Source organism: Sciurus carolinensis, chromosome 1, assembly GCF_902686445.1.
Source record: "Sciurus carolinensis chromosome 1, mSciCar1.2, whole genome shotgun sequence".
NCBI classification, from domain to species: Eukaryota; Metazoa; Chordata; class Mammalia; order Rodentia; family Sciuridae; genus Sciurus; species Sciurus carolinensis.
In genome coordinates this window covers 194,755,427-194,777,195 of record NC_062213.1, presented here as the reverse complement: position 1 = coordinate 194,777,195, position 21,769 = coordinate 194,755,427, and the positions used below count along the sequence as shown (strand labels likewise).

The window sequence follows — 21,769 nt, the reverse complement described above, 5'->3', positions numbered from 1 at the left end:
ACTATTTAGAGAAAGCAAAACAAGGCACTGTTATTAAATACTGACACCAACAAGTTTCTGATACATATAATTCACTTGGATACACACAATTTTAAAAACAATGACTGTAATCTGTTTTGGGTCAAAATGATAAAAACCCAAGGAATTAAATTCAGATGATGAAAGAGCTAAACCCAGAGGGAGAATTTTGCCTTTTAAGTCATTTTCAGAAGGAGTGGCAGGCACTGTGCTAGGACCCAATGACAAAAAATTTACAACAGAACACAAAATATCACAGAAGTCCCATGTGGGCAAATAAATGCAGCTGGGTGCGGTGGCACACGCCTGTAATCCCAGTGGCTCGGGAGACTGAGGTAGGAGGATCATGAATTCAAAGCCAGCCTCAGCAACTCAGTGAGACCCTGTCTCTAAATAAAATACAATAAAGGGCTGTGGTTGTGGCTCAGTGGTTAAGTGCCCTTAGGTTCAATCCTGGGTACCAATAGATGAATAAATGCAAAGTATGTGATACTGACTCAATTACTTCACTGCCCCAGAGGGTCATCCCTACTCAGGAATACAATGTTTCAAACCAAATGCAGTTATACATCTGAAGTTCATGACTTCGTTTTCACTTATGTATCACAGAAATTTTAACTGCTCATCTGAGCTATTCCCCCAATTTCACCAAAAACCAACAGTGAACTTTTACCATGCATATCACCTTACTAACAGGTGAGGCACAAGAGGCACAAGCTCAAAGGTTCATGTGGAAGTTGAACTTCAGCGACGTCAGTCATCTCTCCTGGGCAAAGCAACCTAGACCCACTCCAGCAGGGCACATGCACCTAATCTTCCATTCAGGCTCTGCTTAGTGACTCACTTGTGCAGGAAGCCCAAAGGAGTTTCCCATATTAAGGAGGGAAGGGGATGATAAAAACAGGGACGGTGGGGTGGGGTGCCGTGGGAGTCATGATTGCCCAAAACGTTAAGCCATGTCGTGGTATTTCCTGATGAGTCAACGACAATCACTAAAACTCACAGGTGTGAGCTTGCTATCACAGTCTTGGTTTCTCTCCCAAATCCCAGAATCTGGCACTGGCGCTGCCAGCTGACGCATGTGAGTGGGAAGCAGCGGCACATCACTGAGAAGCTGATCTCCCACAGCAGGGCTGGGACCTGCAGCCAAGATGGCGCGGGCCTCGCGGAGCAAGTCCCGCACACCCGCTCTTGACCGCGCACGCTGCCGCCACCTTCTCCTGATGACAGTGACTTTCCCCTTGAGCACAGCCATTCTATTCTCCTAGGTGTGTCCTGATGGTTATCCCTGCAACTTACCCCAGCACTGTGCCCCTTTTAAAACAAGTGATGCTGAACACCGATTTTTAAAATGACGGGTTGAATTGTGTCCCTTCTCCCCCAGATCCATACGTTGATGTCCTAACCCTCAGTACCTTGCAGTGTAACCCTAATTGGAGGTCTCTGAAGAGAGAATTAAATGAGGCCGTGGGTGTGGGTCTGAATTTGATATTACTGGTGTCCTTATAAGAGGAGATTTGGACATTGACCGCACAGAGGGAAGGCAATGTGAAGATGGGAGAAAATGGCCATTTACAAACCAAGGGAGAGGCCTGAACAGACCCTCCCCTCAGGGGCTCAGGAGGAACCAACCCTGCGGCTCCTGTTGTTCTGGACTTCTGATTTCCAGAACTGTGAGCCCATGAGTACTGGTTCAGTCCCCCAGCCTCTACCACTTGTTAAGCCAGCCTAAACAAACTCATACAGTGGCTAATACTGGCACATCTTCTCTGCTCCTCCCTCTCTCGTCCCACTGCTGGGGATTGAAAACTTGCGGAGCTCTGCCACTCACCACTTTTTATTTTGGGAGTCTAAGTTGCCCAGGCTGGCCCGGAGCTTGCGATCGTTCTGCCTCAGCCTCCAGAGGCGTGGGCATTACTAGGTGTGCACCACCACACCCAGCAAGGTTGGTGACGCTAAAACAAACTGTGCATCAAGTAGCTTCGGTTGTCAGTGAAACCCTGCTCTACATCCACACTGACAAGAGAGCTAGCCCAGGCTCCAGACTTGGCCCTGGGGCAAATGGTGACTGCCAAGGCCTCTGTCGGCCACAGCTGAGAAGGGACTCACGTTTCTTGCCCACCTGTCTTCTCTTCCTGGCTCCCTGGCTTTATTATTATTATTATTATTATTATTATTATTTATTTATTTATTTTTTGGTGTTGGGAATTGAACCCAGGGCTTTGTGCATGCTAGGCAAGCACTCTACCAACTGAGCCGTATCCCCAGCCCCATTATCTTTTAATTGGCACATAATAATTGCACATGGGGTACAAGTGACACTTTGATACATGTATACAATGTGTAATTATCAAATCAGGACCATTAGCACAGGTACCACCTCCCAACAGGTATCATTTCCTTATGCTGGGAACAATCAAAATCCTTTCACTAGCTATTTTGAAATGCACAGTATTTTTAATTGTCACCCTACTGTGCTGTAGAATACCCAGTGTATTCCTCTAAGTGCATCTCTGTCCCCAGTAACCACCCTCCCCAATCTGTTGGCCTACTTCTATGAGATCAAGTTTTTTAAGCACCTACATGTGAGAACACACAGCACTTGTGTCTTATTTCACCTTCCATAATGTTCCCCAGTTCTATCCAAGTTGCTGTAAACGATAGGACTTGTTCTTTTTTATGACTAGTATAGTGTGTATGTACCACATTCTTCTTATCTGCCAAGGGACACCTCAGTTGGCTCCTTGGCTACTGTGAATAAAGCTGCAACAAACATGGAAGTGCAGATATCTCTGATACCCTGATTTCCTTTCCTTTAGACACATACTACTAATAGTTGGACAACTGGATCATATAGAAGTTTTTAGTTTTTAGGGGTTTTTTGATTTTGTGGTGGGGTTGAACCCAGGGGTGCTTTACCACTGAGTTGCATCTCCAGTCCTTGTTCTTTTTATTTTAAGACAGGGTCTCACTAGGTTGCCCAGACTGGCCTCAATTCTTGTGCCTCGGCCTCCTAAACTGCTGGGATTACAGGCGTGTACCGCCATGCCCAGCTAGGGTTTTGTTGTTGTTGTTGAGACTGGGTCTCAATGTTGCCCAAGCTGGCTTTGAACTCCTGGGCTCAAGGGATCCTCATGCCTCAGCCTCCCGAGTAGCTAAAACTACAGGTACATGTAGGTTTTTAAGGAGCCTCTGTACTGTTTTCCATGGTGGCTGTACTAATCTACAATCCCACCAGTAGTGCAGAAGAGTTGCCCTTTTTCTCTATTCTTGCTAGTATGTGCACAAGTGTGCGCATGCGTGTACACACACAGAGATCTGTTATCTATAGATCTATCTATATCTACATATAGACTTTTTGATTATAACCTAATTGGAGTTTTTTTTTTTTTTGGTACTAGTGATTGAACCCAGGGGTGCTCAACCCCTGAGCCCCATTCCCAGCCCTTTTTTTTTGAGACGGGGTCTTGCTAAGCTGCTTAGGGCCTTGCCAAATTGCTGAGGCTTGCCTCAAACTTGCAATCCTCCTGCCTCAACCTCCTGCATTGCTGGGATTATAGGCATGTACCACCAGCTTGCTCCCCGGATTTTTAAATTCAATCCTGTGTTGGTTTCTTCCTTTTTCCTCTCTTGCTCATCTTCCAATAGGTAAGTTCCTTAACAATATGATTTCTCCAGGCTTGGTGGTACATGCCTCTAATCTCAGTCAATCAGGAAGCAGAGACAGAAGGATCTCAAGTTTGAAATCAGCCTTGGCAACTCAGCGAGACCCTGACTGAAAATTAAAAAAAAAAAAAAAAAAAGAAATGGGAATGGGGATGTAGCTCAGTGGTAACGTGTACCTGGATTCACACACACACACACACACACACACACACACACAAAAGTAGTAAAGTGTCTGGATTTACAAAATTTTGATTTTGTAAATCAAAAGCAAAACTCACTAAGGCAAGCAGACAGGCATATGGTATGATGCTCCTGCATTGTCCTGCCAGGTTTTGCTGCCCAGCCTATTAGTGTCCAAAACCACTGAGGACTTAGCATTTGTCCATTTTGGGAAAGTTAGCTAAATTTACTTACTTCTGAAAGTTAGTGCTTCCTTTCAAATATTCTTGAGAATTAACCTGGGTCAATTTGACATATGTGATTAGAAGCTAACAATAAGAATTCACGGTAAACAACAAAACCGAATCCTCATAAAATTGAATATTTGGGCTCATTAAAAAAAAAATCATCTTGGTACTGAGCATGTAGTGATAAAAAGTGCTTAGCACGTACAAGAGCCTGATTTCATCCCCAGTACCACCACCACCACACTCCCCGAAACACTCTTTCCTAATGTTCTGAAACACATCTGTAACTGTAGTGCAGTCAATGCAGTTTTTTCTTTGATACTGGACACACCCATGTTGCTTCTCTGTGGTTATTCTTGTTTGTTATTTCCGCAATCCCACAGTGCTGGGGACTCGAACCCAGGCCTCCAGCATGCAAGTGAGGCACTCTACGTGATGGGCTATATCGCCAGCACTGTGGTTATTCTGAAAAAGTAAAGGATTGTAGATTCAAAGCCCATTACTTTACAGGCTCAGGGACACTGAATGGGGGGTCAAGGACATAGTCCCCAAGAACCGCCGTGCAGGACCACAGCTACACATGCTGGATACTCAGTAGTATACTAACCAGGATCAATTTGGAATTAATGAAAATTTCTTATTCTATAAAATGTATTGGCAAGTTTTAATTACACAAACAGAACATAAGGGAATGAGCTTATCACAAGCATTAGTTAAAAGCAAACTCTTGAATACTGAAACAGATGAATAAGGTTGTGAAACTCTCTTAGGTTTTAGGCAAATCAAAACAGGTACCAGGAGAGCATGGTGGCTGAGGTTTCCCTTTCACTTTGCCTAAGAGCTGGGGCTTCTAATGTTCCAGCTCATGATTACTGAGCCAGAATTAGTTGTACAGAAGCTTCCATTCTGGAACCACCTGTGGTGGCTTCATGGAATACAAGTTCACAGCTTATGATGAGTAAGACATCTGCTTACTCAGCCAAGAAGTTCTAATGGACATTGTAGTTCACAGGCTGCGGTACTCTCCTGGGCTAAGCAACTGAGGAAACCAGTGTCCTGTGGCTAGTCTCGGAGAATGACCAAGTCATTATACGAGTCCTAAAATAACTTAGTGTTGAGTAGTAAACATTTCTTTGTAATATAAGGTCTAATATGAACAGTTCTCAAGCTTAACTGAATTAACAAATGTGAATTAATTTCGCTTCCCAGTCCTCTGCGCTCTTATTAAACAAGTTCTCTCTCTTTTATGCATAGAATACCGAGTTACTGGAGGGATAGGACAAGGTGAAAATTCAGAAGCTTGAATTGCCAAGAGGAGGCAATCAAGATGGCTGTTTTGAGTGCTTAGTTTCTAATTCTGGCTTTACCACTTACTGTGATTTGGAGCAAGTTACAGAACCTCACAGTGCCTCAGTTTTTCCTTCTGTAAAATGGAAACAATAAACTATGAACATGACATAGTGTTTCCTGGACTACATGTGATAACACGTGTAGTGACATTTGGAAGAAATCAGTATTACCACTCAAGTGCCAAGTGACCTGGCCCTCTACATGTAAAAGTTCTGGTCATTAGCATGTGGCAATGTTGGGAGGTGGTAAAACCTTTAGGAGGTGGAGCCTGTGGGAGGAAGTTAGGTCACTGGGAGTGTGTCCTTGAGGGGATATGGGACTCCAGCTCCTTCTTTCTTTCTTTCTTTCCGGAATGCCACAAGGTGAACAGTTTCCTCGGCATTGCACTTCTCATGACGTATTGTCCGCCACAGGTCCAAAGGCAACAGGTCAATAAACCATGAACTGAAACCTCCAAAACTGTGGGCCAAAATAAACTTTTCCTTGTTATCAGCAGATTAGCTCAGGTATTTTGTTACAGTAATGGAAAGTTGACTAATACCTGGAGTAACTGGTCAAACTCATGATACTTTATCAAACATACTCACAGCACTACAAAGTTCCCTTTGCTAAGCAAAGATTTTATAGTGTTATTTATGCTTTTATATACAATGTGAAAAGACAGTGAGGGGTAAGCTGAGTGTGGTGGCACATACCTGTAAAGCCAGCAACTTGGGAGGCTGAGACAGGAGGATTAAGTTCAAGGCCAGACAAGCAACTTAGTGAGACCCTGTCTCAAAATAAAAGTGCCCCAGTGGGGCGCGGTGGCACATGCCTGTAATCCCAGCAGTTTGGGAGGCTGAGGCAAAAGGATCTCAAATTCAAAGCCAGCCTCAGCAAAAGTGAGGCACCAAGCAACTCAGTGAGACCCTGTCTCTAAATAAAATACAAAATAGGGCTGGGGATGTGGCTCAGTGGTTGAATGCCCCTGAGTTCAATCCCCAGTACCCAAAAAGTACCCCTGAGAGTTCAACCCCCTAGTACCAACCTCCCCAAAAAACAAAAACAAAACAAAACAAAAAAAACCCCAACTTGTTAAAATGAAGCTGATAAATTTAAATCCTTAAAAGTAGAAATACCTCTAACAGGAAAAAAGTCATTGAAGTTAAAGATTTTGTGAGAAATTTAAAAACTTCTAGGGGAATAGCTTAACTTCTTTCTGCTGACATATCAGTCTGGCAACAGAATCTCAGTTTGAGTAGGAATAATCTCATAAATTTTGTTGTAGGTTTTAACAAAAAGCAAACCATGACTAGGGTGAGCAAAATTAGAGGAAACAGGAATGATGGAAAAAATAGTAAAGCTATTGGATTATTGTTTAGCTCGTTTTCATATAATTTTTCTATTATACCCAATAAACAAGACTAAAACACACATCTGTTCTCTAAAATTTATACAGGACTAGGCTTCCTTTAAGTAAGTCCATGTGGCTGTCAGGATCAGGTTTCATCTGTTTGAATGCTTTTATCTTATTACTAAAGCAAGGTCTCCGTGTGTATCAGCAATGGTACCTTTTTTCTTTCTTTTTTAGGTTGAGGAGTCAACAAACAATCCCTCTCTTAGCACCTTCCGAGGTTCACTTATCAAATGAGCTCATAGGCAGTTTCAGAGTGTAAGAAACATCACCTAGGAGTTCACTAAGCCACCAAGTGAGTACAGAAGTCACTGAGTCATGCTAGAGCTCACTGGGATTACCTCTTCAGTTTGTTGTTCCCTTTGTCTACAACATAGAAGTAAAAATTATGTGTTCTGCTCCTTTAGAATGCCTGAAGAGAAAAACATTCCTTTATCTCAACCTAGGAGGGTGATCTTTGACAGCGGGCATCTCACTGAAAAGTCCAGTCTCTTCCCTTCCATAATGCTAAAGAAACTGTCCTTATTTGAACTTTGAAGTAAACAGAAAGTCGGAGCTGGAAGAGACTCAAATGACCTGAACTTCTCATCCTGCGCTTCCCTGCCTCACAATCACCACCTGATTATTCAGTAAACCTTTTAAAAGCAATAGCTTGACAAAGAAATCAATCAAACTCCTCCAACATTTTTGTTTTTCTTTTAAAAATATTTTTAGTTGTAGAAGGACACAATACCTTCAATTTATTTATATGTCGTGCTGAGGAGCAAACCCAGTACCTCACACCTGTTAGGCAAGCACTCTACCACTGAGTCACAACCCAGTCCTAAAATCCCCCAACTTCTCATTTCAGAAAATCAGAAAATTGTTAGCACAGGTACCTAACCAATACTATTAAGAACTATTACTTGCCTGCTTCTTTCTAGAATTGACACTCCAGAACTGCCTGTTATCCTTTGCAGTGCTATAATTTTTTCCCAGTCCAAGGATTTATCTGAACATTGAACATACATTCAATATGAAAGACAGGACTCTATGAGCCTGAAAATGGTCCTTAATACAAAGTAATTTTTAGGGGATGGAGTTGTAGCTCAGTGGTAGAGCACTTGCCTAGCACATGTGAGGCACAGGGTTCAATCCTAAGCACTACACAAAAATAAATAAAGGAACTGTGTTCATCTACAACTAAAAATATTTTTTTAAAAGGTGATTTTTAAAAACCTTTGAGTCATTAATAACCAGGGTCAATATATCTAGAAACATCACATCATCAATTTAAGAATTCAAAAGCAAATAAACTGGAACTTGTATTTAAAAAGAAAGTGGTAATGTCATTGCCATAGAAAAGACTCAAAGGAAGGGCAACTCTTAGCTACTTTTGAAGATATAGTAGATACTTTTAAATATAAGCTACAGTTCCGCAGCTTTTAAAATTTCATGTTTATTCATATTTTTCAAAATATATGTACATAAAAAAAGGAAGATTTACAACAGGAAAGATTGCCTTACATGCAACACAAATTCCAATGAACGCATGATGGGATCACACATGATTCTGATCTGTTTCAAGCCAATCTTCTCAAGTCCATTTCCCAGCCATACTTAAGCTGCAGAAGGGATCCCAGGAGACAATGCAAGTGGAATGAATATAAAACAAACACCTTTTGCTTCTGGTCAGCTCTCAAGGGGCCAGAAGATATACACCAAAAAGTTTAAGACAATTAAAATGTCAAGTGCCACAGGGAAGATAAATGATAACCAGAAATTGGTATTTCTCAAGTAGAAAGCTAGTGCTATTTAACACAACTTCACAACACTAAAACAAATACAAATAAAAAAGGGTTAGGTAATAGGGCTTCATTTGCTTTTTTTTCTTTTTTCTTTTTTAATATCTCAAAAAGGAAGCCACTTGCTTGATATCAAAAGTGCTATGGAAAGAAAGGAGGGGGAAAATACCCACATATGAATCTGGAACCTAGTTTATTTGAGGAAATTGTATGTTTTTCCACTTAACATTTCTACATTAGCAATGCTGTAATTCTCCAACGCTTCCTTATAAAAAAGGCAAACAGGAAGTGACAACTCATGCTCCAAATATTCAAAAATATATTTTAACATTTGATCAAGATTTTATATATTTCAATTTTTGGTAACACAGGTGACATCAGAAATTAAATTCAATATATTCCTATACTTCTCCTTTAGTCAAAAACTAAGTGGTACAGAGAACTTGTGCTTGTTGTTAAGAGAATGCAATGCTCTCTGGGCCAGTGGAAAACACCTAGAAATCGATCAATGTGAGAAGTGGCCCAAAGAAGTCATATATTTTCAGATTCTAATGAGTTCACACTCTTGGGCTTATTTCCAAAGCTAAGTTGTCTCTGTGTTTATAGTTGGAGAGAAAGGGTTAGTGGAGTGATTTGTATAAATAATTAATTTTCATAACCATAGTTGACATCTCCAGGTAGGAGGCTTTACAATGAAGTCAGTGCTACACTGCCTCCTTTCTCCTTCCAGCACCTGACCAGCATCCTGTTCTTGATGCTTTCTACGAATATAAAAATCTTTGCAACTGTTTAGATAAAACTGGGAGGAAGAAAAAATAACAATAGGAGTTGGGGTAGGGAAGCAAAAAGGACAAGTATAGATTATATAGTTTAGGCAAGTTCAGGATTATTGCAGAAATTAAAATGACTGAGGGAAGGGGCAGGCACCAAGAACAGCACCTAAAGCTAACAATGCCTAAATTGGTTTATTATGTTCCCTCCCCACAATGTTCATACAGGAGGAAAAAAGTGTAATTTTATAAGCATCAAAACTAAAACAAATGCACACTGACCTTATAAAATAAGATTCTCAATTTCATCATGATACCCTTTTTTCCTATAAAATTTACTTTTTTGCTTTGAAAGACTTCTTCATGGTGGATTTACCCTTGCCTGGCGATTTCACTTCCTTTCTTGAATTGGTTGCAGGCTTCTTCGAGGGGTTACCACTAGGTTTCTTGATGACTGAGGGTGAGGGTCTGGCTTTCTTGGCAGGAGTTTTGGCTTTAGGAGGGGCTTTCTTGGGCAGGGGCCTAGCTTTTCCCCTCTGGGCAGCTGGAACTTTAGGTGTAGGCTTGGACCCTCTCTGCTTCATGGATGCAGCCTTCCCTGGGGACTTGGCTGGGGTTTTCTTCTGCAACCTGGGAGAACAAAGAGTAAAGGCAGTCAAGTACATGAAAGATTCACTTTGTCAGGACAACCAGATACTCTGCCTAAAGAGAAACAAAACATCCAACTCAGGCTGGGGTTGTGGTTCAGTGGTAGAGCGCTTGCTTCGCATGCTTGGGGCACTGGGTTCAATCCCCAGCACCACATAAATAAATAGAATAAATAAAATAAAGGTATTGTGTCCATTTACAATTAAAAATTAAAAAAAAAAAAAAAAGAAAATATCCAAGTCACCTATGTTAAGAATAGGAGGGCTGAGGAGATAGCTCAAAAATGGAAGTCTCAGGACAAGAAAAATAATGTGAACCTGGATGCTCTTCCCTGGATATTCCCCACTTCTGTCACCCTTCCCTTAGTAATGTCAAGAGTAGAGTGTTTGCCTCACATGCACAAGGCCCTGGGTTCACTTCCCAGCACCACAAAAAAAAAAAAAAAAAAAAAAGGAACACAAGTGGCTTAATTTTTCACTAGAGACTTTATTAAAATCGAATAAAAATTCAACCATTTCATGGAAATCAGCACAAAACTTCGTGACATTTTCCTACAAAAATATAGAAATATTTTTCTTTCAATAACTGTACTGTGGCCATGTATAGGTTTGCCCAAAGAGCACATTACATGTTCACATTGCTTCAAATTCAGAACCCCTAAATTTTAAGATAAACTGAGAACCTGAAAAGGATTCTGACAGGTTAAAACACTTCTCTGTCTTCCCCCTCCATTAGTACCATTTCAGCTCTAGGAAACCTACTACATTGACATAACAAGGGTTTTTCACACATCCATACCTTCTCTTAGGAGGTGGCTCTTCATCCTCAGAGTCGTCTTCTGATGATTCATCTTCATCTTCATCCTCGTCTTTAGAATCATCTGGCTCTTTCTTTGGAAACAGAACTCCTGGGCTAAGGTGGGGGGAAAAAAAAAAGGTAAAATGGAAGTCTCAGGACAAGAAAAATAATGTGAACGTGGATGCTCTTCCCTGGATATTCCCCACTTCTGTCACCCTTCCCTTAGTAATGTCAAGTTAGGTTACAAATGTTCAGGTTACAGTCAGGAGCAGTGGTGCACACCTGTAATCCTAGCTTCTCAGGAGACTAAGACATGAAGATCATTAAGTTCAAGATCAGCCTGGGCAAAGTAGCGAGACCCTGTCGTAAAATGAGAAAGGGCTGGGGAACACTGTTCAGTTATAACAGTATTTGCCTACATGCATGAGGCCCCGGGTTCAATCCCTAGTACCACGCACGAACAAAAATCAGATTACGACATAACTTATTTTAAACACACAGAGTCAAGACAAACTTTAAAGACCGGCCCATATCTTATTCTCTACCTCCCAATATTTATTAAAACTGTTTCTTCCCATTTGTGTACAATAATACAAAAAATAAATAATTAAAAAAAAAAAAAAAAAAAAAAACTGTTCCTTACTCATTTTTTTAGTACGCAATTATTAAGCTCCTGAGATGCCTAGCACCCTATGAGCCACGGTGGTTACATAGCAGTAAATGGTCTGCAGAGCAGTGTACACCTTTTGCCTTCACAATAATGGCAAAAGACTTCAAAGTCTAAGGCTCTCCAAAGGGTTAGAGAAATTTAGCAAGGATCCCCTTTTTTGCCCTTAATGGTAGGAATCTTATTTTCTAAATGTTATCTCTTTTGATCCATTCTTTTTTATACCTTTATTTATATATTTTTATGTGGTGCTGAAGATCAAACCCAGTGCCTCACAGGTGCTAGGCAAGCACTCTACTGCTGAGCTATGACCCCAGCAATGGTCATTTGAGTAATACATCCTTAAATTAGAATGTAAGACTTTATTAAATTTAATGCTTAAGATTCAAATAACATGCATTCAACCAAGTAACATTTATGTTTGTACACAAATAATAATATAAGAAAGTTACATTGGAGTGTTGCTAAACTAGGATCTTAGTGTTTGTTGTCAGGGTACTTTATTAAAAATCAAAGCAGAAGGCTATAGTAAGGTGGGAGTGGTAGTATATGCCTGTAATCCCAGTGAATTGGGAGGCTGAGGCAAGAGGATCCCAAGTTTGAGGCCAGCTTGGGCAACATAGCAAGATCCTATCTCAAAAAGGGTTAGAGGGTATAGCTCAGTAGTGCAGCACCCTGGGGTCTGATCTCTAGTGCCACAAAAGAGGGGGGCAGGGGAAACATACAAGGATCTCAAAGAATCTGATGCATTTAATAACAATAACAATATATAACAATAATAATAATTAATATAAGCTCCAGGAGGATAGCCAAAGCTGCTGTTGCATAAGAACCATTCTGCTCCAAAACAATACTGCTGCAGGTCTTATTTTCAAATGTCTCCAGTTCAGTGTGTTAAGTATAACAATAACCAGAATCTGATTAAATTCACAATGACCAATGCTTCAGATTAACAGCTAAGTGCTCACCTGGGGTAATATGGAAAACAGAGTTGGAACGTGCCACTGAATCCTTTACCAGAGATCTGCTCCATCCATCCATTCTTTTCACATTTCTGTAGAGTTTTCTTCAGTAAATGCACTGAATAAAAAATTCAGGAATAAAGAAAGTTATATATTTACTCATATTTGGTAATTCTCTCAAACACCACTAGATGACCACCAATTCAATGTCCCAATGCATATAGTAGGTGACATGTGCTGAGTGATTCTTTGTGATCAAAGCTATTAAATTAGTTCACTGATCACTTACTTAGTGCCCCAAAATTTGGCAAGTTAAATTATAATGAAAAGAGATATTGGAGACCACTGAGTCAAATTCCTCATTTCACAGCCTAGACTGGTTGGTTAAGTAACTCCTAACACATAAATGGTTAAGAGCAGACCTAAATGTAATATTTCATTATTTCCATTCATTCAAACATCTATTATATAATCTGCAAGTATCAATAATCATCTAGGAGAATTTCTATAAAAATGAACTGAACAAAGTCCTCATAAGTCTGAGAACAGTAACAAAACAATATTGTGGATCCTGAAGGCCTCATCAATTCTCATCTTTTATACAAAGACATATCAAAAACATATCATGAAGCCGGGTGTGGGGGCACATGCCTGTAGTCCCAGTACTTGGGAGGTTGAGGCAGGACGATCTCAAGCTCAAGGTCTGTTTCAGCAATTTAGCAAGACCCTGTCTCAAAATAAAAAAATAAAAATGGCTAGGGATGTAGCTCAGTGGGTAGAGCACCCCCTGGGCTTAATCCCCAGTACTGCCAAACAAAATAAAACAAACGTCGTAATTCAATGTCCAAAAAATAGCTGCAAAATCAGTGAAATTGAAAAGGTTAATAGTTAAATTCATCTTCTCTTAGCACACTTGGCCAAAAGGGAAAATCACAAACATGATATATATTTTAAGTACAGTAGGGAAAAAATAAAAATACCAATTTACAAAGTAGGTAGGAAAAAATCAGAAAGCATCACTTCATAATGTTAAATGCATACGTTAAATCAATGTTAAGACTTCAAAATTACCTTCTTACTTAAGTAGCAGTCTGTTTTGTATTTTCTGTTACTTGATTTCCATACTCTCACCCTACATCCTGGTGTCTATTCCAACAGCTCACTAAAAAGTTATCACATCTCACACTGGATGTATGTGAAAGCACTGTGAAAGATCTCCTAGAAACTAAGGCATCTAATCTCAAACCACCTCCTCCTGGGGCAAATATACTTTATTGAAAGAAAATACTTTGTTATAGGGCTTAAGTCAGTAAGAAATATTCTAAGCAGTTAAGTATTCCACTGGCTTCATTTCAAGGTGAAATTATATGTTTTGTGGTAAACATTCAGAAGTAGGCAAAAGTATACAATAATTGAGAGGTTGTTTTGAACACAGAGATTTATCTAAATTACAATAAAAATAAATATCCAAGAAACCTTTAGGGCAAAGTAAAATCAACTTCTGATCAGCCACTTGAAATACGGACAAGCCTTGATGATTTCTTTCTCTTTTTGTAAATGATAATTTGAAAAGCTCCACCTTGGTTTTCCTGTCAGTAGTTAATGCTCTGACACGAGTGGCATCATCTCTAGGTTTTGTCCCTCCCACGCCCCAAGCAAACCCCCCTGAACCCAGTTAAATGCACACAACTCTGACTCTTACTCTGATAGTTAGAATTGGTCCCTGGGTGGTTCTCCAGGACATACTTCTTCAGAGCAGTAGTGGAGCAGGTCTTCGGCTCATTCATGGCAGCGATGGCAGACAAGATTGCATATTCCATCAGGCTTCCACCAAGCAGGGGTTTCTCCCCTGATTTCTTCAGCTGTTTTCCAAGGAGGAAGAGAAAAGCATCAAGACAACACTCTCCCAAAGCAGGTCAAGACAAGACTCCTCTGCACCAGGTGGGTCGGAGTTCCTGCATCAGCACAGATATGTTTTACAATAAATTGTCAGGTTAGGGACTTTCTCTTCCCATTTACCAGGTATTCAATCTAACCGAGGAGTTCCAACCCCTCTTATGGATATTTTCTCCTTTATTCTACCCCTCCATCCACCCTAAAATAGCAACTGCCAACCTAACCCAGAAGATACCTACAACTCTACCCAATAAGTAAGTTAACTTGCTATCCCCACAGAAAATGTCTTTTTACTGAATCTGAAAAAAAGAAGTAGTTATAATCAACAGCCTTTTTAATCCTATAAGAAAACAACAGAAGAAAATTTTGATACATATGTAGAGTATCATAAACAGAAAATCACACAGCAATTTTTCAAGGCTAAAAAAACTGAGGAATGATATTAGCACTAATAAGTAAAACAGGAAAAGAAGATAATGATGAATGCTCTGTAATACTGGTTCTTAAAGAGCGATCCCAAAACCCTTAGAGGTTCTTGAGACCCTTTCAGAGGACCTGAACACTATTTCCATGTGATCTGCCTTTTTTACGGTGTTGATATGTGCACTGGTGGTCAGTAAAAGGGCTGTCATCATACCACAAATCAAGGTGGAGAGAGAAAAATGTACAAATAGTTACTGTCATCTTCACTGCCACATACTTATGGTTTACAAAAACAAAAACAAAAAGAACAACAACAACAAAAAGACTGGTTTCTCCAGAATATATAAAGAACTCAAAAAACTCTACACCAAGAATACAAATAACCCAATCAACAAATGGGCTAAGGATATGAACAGACACTTCACAGAAGATCTACAAGCAATCAACAAACATATGAAAAAATGTTCACCATCTTTAGTAATAAGATAAATGCAAATCAAAACTACACTAAGATTCCATCTCACCCCAATTAGAATGGCGATTATCAAGAATACAAGCAACAGTAGGTGTTGGAGAGGATGTGGGGAAAAAGGTACACTCAAACATTGCTGGTGGGACTGCAAATTAGTGTAGCCACTCTGGAAAGCAGTGTGGAGATTCCTTAGAAAACTTGGAATGGACCTACCATTTGACCCAGCTATCCCACTCCTCAGTCTATACCCAAAGGACTTAAAATCAGCATACTACAGAGATACAGCCACATCAATGTTCATAGCTGCTTAATTCACAATAGCCAGACTGTGGAACCAACCTAGATGTCCTTCAATTGATGAATGGATAAAGAAACTGTGGTATATATATACAATGGAATATTACTCAGCTATAAAGAATAATAAAATTATGGCATTTGCAGGCAAATGGATGAAATTGGAGAATATCATGTTAAGTGAGATAAGCCAATCTCAAAAATCCAAGACGAATGATCTCACTGATAAGCGGATGATGACACGTAATGGGGGCTGGGAGGGGGGCAAGAATGGAGGAAGGAGGGACTGTATAGAGGGAAAAGAGGGGTGGGAGGGGTGGGGGGAAGGAAAAAATAACAATGAATCAAACATCATTACTCTATGTAAATGTATGAATATGCAAATGGTATGCTGTTACTCCATGTACAAACAGAAACAACGTGTATCCCATTTGTTTACAATAAAAATAAATTAAAAAAAAAGAAAATAAAGACCCTAATAGATTTGTTTAAAATAAAAAAATAAAAAAATAAAAAAGACTGGTTTCACTTAGGAATGCTCTTGATGAAGTAGTTACAATTGTTTTATTTAAATCTCAGCACGTAAGTGCTCATCTTTTTAATATTTTACAGGAGCAAAGGGGAAGGGGAAGAATACATAAAGCACCTCTGCTACACATGGAGGTATGACAGTGACTGTAGGGAAAAGTACCTGTGTGAGTGAGCTGTCATCTGAACCAGTCATGTTTTTATGGAATACCCTTTTTTACTGGAAGGAACTGAGAGATAAACTATGGTTGTTGAAACTTTAGGGTGAGATAGTCATAATCTTGAAAATGAATTAAGTGAACCTGTCACTTTACACAACAGTATTTGTTGCCAATGTAAAAGTCAACCTTTCAAGAGAAAATCTGAACTGTGGAAAACTTGCATCTCTCATGGTGAGCTTGATTTCTTCATAATGTGTTCTTATGAGATCCATGGTTGATGTGGATTTTTGTTATTAAACCATGAAATGTCAACATGTGAACAATCTGCATAACTCAGTGAACGATTATTTTCCAAATGATCAATGCGCTGTTACATTAACATGCTTGGTTAAAATCCATTCAAGGGGCTGGGGTAGCTCAGTTGATAGAGTGCTTGCCTAAAATGCACAACGCCCTGGGTTCTAATCCCCAGCACCACAAAGCCAGCCTGAGCAATTTAGCAAGGCTCTAAGCAATGTGGTGAGACCCTGTCTTTAAGTAAAATATATAAAAGGTTGGGGATGCAGAGTGCTTGCCTAACATGCGCAAGGGGCGCGGTTAGACTCCCTTGCGCTTCAAAAAAAAAAAAAAAAAAAAAAAAAAAAAACCATTCAAACATCCAGACAGAACAATGAATTTTATGAGAGAATACAGAAAGGTCCTGGCAGCTAATCTTTAAGGCATTAACACAAAAATCAATGTAACAGACCCTATTAACAGAATAAAGAACAAAAATCACATCACCTCAAATCACATCATTGCCAACTCCAATGTCCATTCACGATAAAAATTCCCAATGAACTAGAACAGAACTGCCTTAGCTGATGTAGGCATGCGCGAAGAACCTACAGATGATTTCTGGTGAAAGACGAAATGCTTTCTAAGGCAGCAAGGCAAGGGTGTCTACTCTCACACTTCTATCCAGCATGGCACTGGACATTCTATTTATAAGAATCAGACAGGCAAAAGAAGAAAAAGACATCAAGATTAACATGACTACAGTACTGGGACTGACTGTATTTTCTGAAGGTGGTCACGACATTTCTCTTTCACTCCATCTGCTTTTTAGCAATGCACCTTGTCACCAGCTCCCCGTATCAAAAGTCGGAATATATTCCTCCACCCTCTTGAATCTGGGCATATGCTGTGTGAGTCTTTAAAAGAATATGGTAGGAGTGGTATTGTGCTACTTCCAAGAGAACCTCTTTCCTGAATTTACAGTTTTCACCTCTTGCAAAGAAAGTCATGATCCTACAACCAGTCTGCTGGTAAGGAGCCCAAACAACATGGAGAGATTCAGAGGATCAGACACCATGGGGAAAGAGGGGGAGGGGAGAGGGGGGAGGGGGGAGGGGGGAGTGGGAAGGGGGAGGGAGGAGGGAAGGAGGGAAGGAGGGAAGGAGGGAAGGAAGGAAGGAGGGGAGGAGGGGAGGGAGGAAGACAGAGATCAAGGAGTATCAAGATGCCAGACATGTGAGAAGTCATCTTTCAAATGGACCCTCCATTCTAGCTGTCCTTGCTGCCCCCCTAAACCTTTCCTGAATTCCAGATCCACAAATACTTAAATGAAATAAATGAAAGCTATTTTGCAATGCAAAAAAATTTTTTAAAAAGACATCGAGATTGGAAAGGAAGAAGTAAAATGGTCTTTGCAGATAACATTATCCTGTATGTAGGAAATTCTAAGGAATCCACCAAAACAAATAAATAAACAAAACCCTATTAGAACGAGTAAACGAGTTCATCAAGGTCAGGATACGTGATCACGAGATAAGCCAACTGTATTTCTATAGGCTAGCAAGAACAATCTGAAAATGAAATCAAGAAAATCCTTTCATACCTTATAGCATGAAGAATTAATACTTAGGAATAAATTTAACAAAATAAATTCAAGACTGTGGATTGAAGAACTATAAAATGCTACTGAGAGAAATTACAAAAATGAAGAGACCTTCAGGATTCATGGATTAGAAAACTAGACAAAAAGTAAAGGTAACAATTCTCCCCAAAGATCCTTAGATTCAATACAATTCTTACCAAAATCTCAGTTGGCTTTTTTTTTTTTCTTAGAAGTCAAAACTTTCTTATTTTTTTAAAATATTTTTTCAGATGTTGATAAACCTGTATTTTTATACTTTTACTTACATGCGGTGCTGAGAATCGAACCCAGTGCCTCACACATGCTAGTCAAGTGCTCTACCACTAAGCCACAAACCCAGTCCCTTAAAACATTCTTAAGAGGATTTATAATTCCAAATTTCAAAATTCACTATAAAGCTACAGTCATCCAGACAATGGTACCAACATGAAGGATTTGCAGGACTGGGGATGTGGCTCAGTGACAGAATGCTTGCCTAACGTGTTTATGTAAGGCCCTGGGTTCACTCACTACTAGCACTGTTTAAAAAAAAAAAAAAAAAAGTTTTGTTCAATAGAACAGAACTGACCTTGTATTTATGTTCAACCAATTTGTGATAAGGTGTCAAGGTAATTCAACAAGGAAAGGGACAGTATTTTACAATGCTGCTAGGACAATTAGATATCAACGTGCAAGAAGATGAATTATACCCTTATTTCAAACTATAACCAAAACTCAATATGGATCACGGACCTAAATCTAAAGACTAAAACTATAAAACTCATAAAGGAAGTTATAAGACTCCTAAAACATAAGAATAAATATTTTGTGACCTCAAGTAACAGATACAACAGATCAATAGCATAAACAATTTTAAACATTGATAAATGAGACTTCATCAAAATTAAACATTTAAACTTCCAAAGATGCAATTAATAAAGTCACAGAAGAGGAAAAAATATTTCCAAGTCATATACCTCACAAGAGACTTTTATCTAAAATAAAGAATTCTCGTAACAAATAACCTTGTTTTTAAAATGGGCAAAAAGATCTGAATAGACATTCATCAAAGAAAATAGCCAGTAAGTGTTCATTAATAATCACTAGGGAAATGCCAATCAAAATTATAATCAGATACCATTTCATATCCACTAGTATGGCTAATGGCAAGAATACACATAAACTGGAAACCTTATACAATGCTAATGGGAATAGAAAATGGTGCAGTCACACTGCCAGTTTCTGAAAACAAAAATTTACCCTGTAGCCCAGCAAGTCTATTCCTAGATATGTTATCTTCAGCAAAATGAAAAGACATCTGAAGTCCTAGCGCTTGGGAGGTTGAGGCAGGAGGATTCAAGTTTGAGGCCAGCCTCAGCAACTTAGTGAGACTCTTCTTCAAAATTAAAAAGGCTGGGGATATAGCTCTGTGGTAAAGTGCTCCTGGGTTCAAGGAATGAAGGAAAGAAGGAAGGGAGGGAGGAGAGTGAGTATGTATAAAGACTTGGACATAAACATTCACAGGCAGAATTCACAATTTAAGTAAAAAGTAGAAATAATCCAAATATCCATCAATTCATGAACAGATACACAAATAACAGATCACAGAACAGAGTACTATTTGGTAATAAAAAAGTGCGGTTATGTGCTACAATGTGCACAGTGAAAGAAGCTACACACGAAAGGCCATGTAATTATTTCACATCTATATGAAGTGTGCGGAAAAGGCAAACCTACAGAGAAAGTAGACTACCAGGATGCCTGAGGCTAGGTGTGGCAGTGTTAAGCAACTACAAATGGACACTGGAAATGTCCCAAATTCAACGGTGACAGTAATACAACTGTAAATTTATTAAAAGTCACTGAATCATAAATGTTTTCAATATTTATTTTAGTTGTTGATGGTCCTTTATTTTATTTATATATTTATATGTGATACTGAGAATCAAAACCAGTGCCTGACACATGCTAGGCAAGCACCACTGAGCCACAACCCCAGTCCCTGAATTATAAATTTTAATTTAAATTGAGTATACAGTAAATTATACCTCAATAAAGCTAGAAAACAACCTACCTATCATTTGTAGACTTTTGGTGTAAGATCAAAGAACAATCAATATCTGCAACTTTCTGAAAGTTATCTTAATATTCCACCTTTTCTAACTGTATTTCTGTGTGAGGCTGGATGTTCTTCACAGACCTCAAATACACTGGAACAGATACCAGCTATCTATTAAAGCTAAATATTAAGGATATTTGCAAAAAATGTACAAAGTGTTTCTCTCATTAATAAAAGTTTTGAGGAAAAATAGTTACTTTTCATGGAAAATGTATTACTGACATTAACATATGATGAGTACACTCATTTTTTTTTTCCTTTTTTTTGCAGTACTGGGGAATAAACTACACTCTACTGTCATTTTTATTTTGAGACTGGGTCGCATTACATTGCAGAGGTTGGCCTCCAATTTTTGATCCTCCTGACTCAGACTCCTAAATCACTGGGATTACAGGCATGAGTCACTACACCCTGTTACTCTTATTTTTAAATTAATTAATATATATTTTAAAATTTCCTTGTTTTAATTTCTAATATAGTAAATACTGCTATTGGTACATCCCACATCAAAAACTCTAGCCGGGTGCAGTGGATCGTGCTTGCAATCCCAGCAACATGGAAGGCTGAGACAGGAGGATGGGAAGTTCAAGATCAGTCTCAGCAACTCAGCAAGGCTCTAAGCAACTTCATGAGACCCTGTCTCAAAATTTTAAAAAATAAAGACGGGGGAATGTAGCTCAATGACAAAATGCTCCTGGTTTCAATCTCCAGTATCAAAAAACAAAATAAAATAACTCTTTGGGTTCCTCAATAAATTTTTAGATTTAAAGAGGTCTCAAAACCCAATTCTTTGGCTTCTAACCTGGAATGTCCCCGAAGCACCTTTGCCAGTTATTTGTTCTAACTGTCCTCTCTCTACTGCTCTCTGCAGAGCATTCTTCAACAGTTGAGGCCTGCAGAAAAAAAAAAAAAAGTAATCAATACATCAATGAAAGAAAAATTTAAAGATCAAGGGTTATTTCCTGATCTAAAGTTCTGACTCTTCTTATATACAGTACTTTGTTAAAATGGACAAAAATTGAACACCAAATTGCTGGCATCCTTTGTACTTTTCTCCAAGCAAATAAGCAAGTCATTACCTGTACATAAAGAACCAGGTACCATATAGAAGAAATTTTCAAACTGCTAGAGCACTCCAAAAACTCATCACTTATTACCACTGGTCCACAACAGTGATGTGCTTAAACAATTAAGCAAAGGACGGATATCTTTTTTGAAATGGGGTCTTGCTCTCACTGATAAGTGAATGATGACACATAATGGGAGGTGGGAGGGGGGCAAGAATGGAGGAAGGAGGGACTGTATAGAGGGAAAAGAGGGGTGGGAGGGGTGGGGGGAAGGAAAAAATAACAGAATGAATCAATCATCATTACCCTATGTAAATGTATGATTGTGCAAATGGTATGCTGTTACTCCATGTACAAACAGAAACAACATGTATCCCATTTGTTTACAATAAAAATAAATTAAAATTAAAAAAAAAAATAGAAATGGGGTCTTGCTGTGTTGCTTGGGT

General features: G+C 39.2%; 1 protein-coding gene across 8 annotated transcripts in view; it reads right to left on the bottom strand.

The window, feature by feature from the left end:
- Positions 1-8,253: 8,253 nt before the first annotated feature.
- The window catches only part of Hp1bp3 (heterochromatin protein 1 binding protein 3), a 38,647-nt gene continuing 25,131 nt past the window's right edge, over positions 8,254-21,769 (bottom strand). For 7 of the 8 annotated variants that reach the window (XM_047557625.1, XM_047557649.1, XM_047557657.1 and 4 more), the window contains 5 exons: positions 21,056-21,146; positions 14,166-14,325; positions 12,470-12,581; positions 10,835-10,948; positions 8,254-10,018 (listed from right to left, as the gene is read on the bottom strand). In XM_047557625.1, coding sequence (XP_047413581.1) covers positions 9,724-10,018; positions 10,835-10,948; positions 12,470-12,581; positions 14,166-14,325; positions 21,056-21,146 — 772 coding nt within the window. In that variant the 3' untranslated portion in view covers positions 8,254-9,723. Of the gene's footprint in view, positions 10,019-10,834; positions 10,949-12,469; positions 12,582-14,165; positions 14,419-21,055; positions 21,147-21,769 lie in introns of those variants that run through there. The other variant, XM_047557687.1, reaches the window with a different exon arrangement.